This window comes from Wasmannia auropunctata, unplaced genomic scaffold (assembly GCF_000956235.1).
Source record: "Wasmannia auropunctata unplaced genomic scaffold, wasmannia.A_1.0 LD336106.1, whole genome shotgun sequence".
In the NCBI taxonomy this organism is placed as follows: Eukaryota; Metazoa; Arthropoda; class Insecta; order Hymenoptera; family Formicidae; genus Wasmannia; species Wasmannia auropunctata.
The window spans coordinates 3,484,916-3,486,886 of NW_012026784.1; the positions used below are offsets into that span (position 1 = coordinate 3,484,916).

The window sequence follows — 1,971 nt, forward strand, 5'->3', positions numbered from 1 at the left end:
CCTTGTCGACTCAGTAACCAGCGTAACATTACGCTTTATCGACTCGTTCAAATTTCTCAGTTCGAGTCTCGAAAAATTGACATCTTATCTCGAAAAGGATAAACTACGGATAATGCAACGCGAATTTTGTACTCTACCAGCGGAACATTTCGAGCTCCTCACTAGAAAAGGCGTATTTCCGTACGAGTACGTCGACCGCTTCGAAAAGTTGGAGGATACGTGTTTACCGCCGTGCGAATCGTTTCACAGTTCGTTGACGGGCGACACCGTGTCTGAGAGCGATTACGAGCACGCCGTTGACGTGTGGCAGCGGTTCTCCATCGGAACGCTCGGCGAGTATACCTCAGCGATCTATACCTGAAAACGGACGTCCTGTTGCTCGCGGGCGTTTTTGAAAATTTTTGCGACAGCTGCGTCGCGAATTATGGACTCGATCCCGCGCATTATTTTACGTTGCCAGGTTTCACGTGGGACGCCATGCTGAAACACACGCGTGTAAAATTCGAACTGCTTACTGACATCGATATGGTCTTGTTTATCGAGCGCGGTATACGCGGTGGCCTCAGTCAATGTTCCAACAGATACGCACGGGCCAACAATAAGTACATGACGTACGACCCGTCAAAACCGTTGTCGTACCTAATGTACCTCGACGTGAACAATTTGTACGGCTGGGCGATGTGTCAGCCATTGCCCTACACCGACTTTCGATGGGTCGACGATGCCGAGAACTTTGATTGGGGCACGATCGCTTCTGATTCGCCTACGGTGTATATACTAGAGGTCGATCTAGAGTATCCTCAATATCTACACGACCTGCACACTGACCTACCTTTCTGCCCGACGCGCGATAAGCCGCCCGGCACGCGGCACTATAAGCTCCTCGCGACACTCAACGGTAAGAAGCGTTACGTCATCTACTACTGCAACCTGCAGCAATGCACTTGCCACGACCTTCGCGTAACGAAGATTCACCGCGTGTTGCAATTCGCGCAATCTCCATGGCTTCGCGAGTACATCGAACTAAATACGAAATTCAGAACCGAGGCTAGGAACGATTTCGAAAAAAATCTGTACAATCTAATGAACAATGCGGTATTCGGTAAGACCATAGAGAACGTGCACAAGTACGTCGACGTGAGACTGGCGACGACATGGGAGGGTAGACACGGCGCGGAGGCGCTGATCGCGAAACCGAATTTTCACAGCTGCAGCGTCTTCGCGGAAAATGTAATCGCCGTCAAACTGCGTAAACTCAAAGTACAATTCTACAAGCCGATTTACGTGGGTATGTGCATACTCGATGTATCGAAAGTCTGCCTGTACAAATGTCACCACGAGTACATGTTGCCGCTGTACCGCGACAAGTACAAAATCATGTACACCGACACGGACTCATATACCATCTCGAGTGCATGGATGTTTACAAGACGATGAAACGTGATATCGATCGATTCGACACGAGCGATTATCCCATAGACAACGCGTACGCCTCGCGCAAATAAAAAAGTGCCGGGTTTGATGAAGGACGAGAATACTGGCGCGATAATGACGGAATTCGTCGGGCTTAGGGCGAAGATGTACGCGGTGAGGGTGGACGGTATGAGGGACACCAAAAAGATCAAGAGGGACAAGAGTAACGTCATAACACGGACGATAACGTTCGACGATTACACGCGATGCCTGAACGAACATATTGAAATGACTCGTAGTCAGTCGTGCATACGATCGAGGCTGCACGAGGTATACACGGTGTCCGAAACTAAAATCGCTCTAAGTCCGTACGACGATAAACGGCACATCGTACCGAATTCGACAGAGACACTACCGTGGGGACATTATCGGATACCGGTGTAATGTATATATGCGTATGTATTATATCTAAGTGTGTATGCATCGAATGATCACGTATGTATGCGCGGCGTATGCATCAAATGTATCACAGTATTATAAGTATATGTATGATACGTT

The 1,971-nt window shown here is 48.7% G+C and overlaps 2 protein-coding genes across 2 annotated transcripts in view; both read left to right on the top strand.

Annotated features, from left to right (window-relative positions):
• LOC105456736 overlaps window positions 1-361 on the top strand; it is a 3,814-nt gene extending 3,453 nt beyond the window's left edge. Inside the window, 1 exon segment of the mRNA XM_011701005.1 lies at window positions 61-361. Coding sequence (XP_011699307.1) covers window positions 61-361 — 301 coding nt within the window.
• Window positions 362-524: 163 nt separating this feature from the next.
• On the top strand, window positions 525-1,437 carry LOC105456742. The gene has a single exon (XM_011701017.1). The coding sequence runs from the start codon at window positions 526-528 to the stop codon at window positions 1,435-1,437; it is 912 nt and encodes a 303-aa protein (XP_011699319.1). The 5' UTR covers window position 525.
• Window positions 1,438-1,971: the final 534 nt, after the last annotated feature.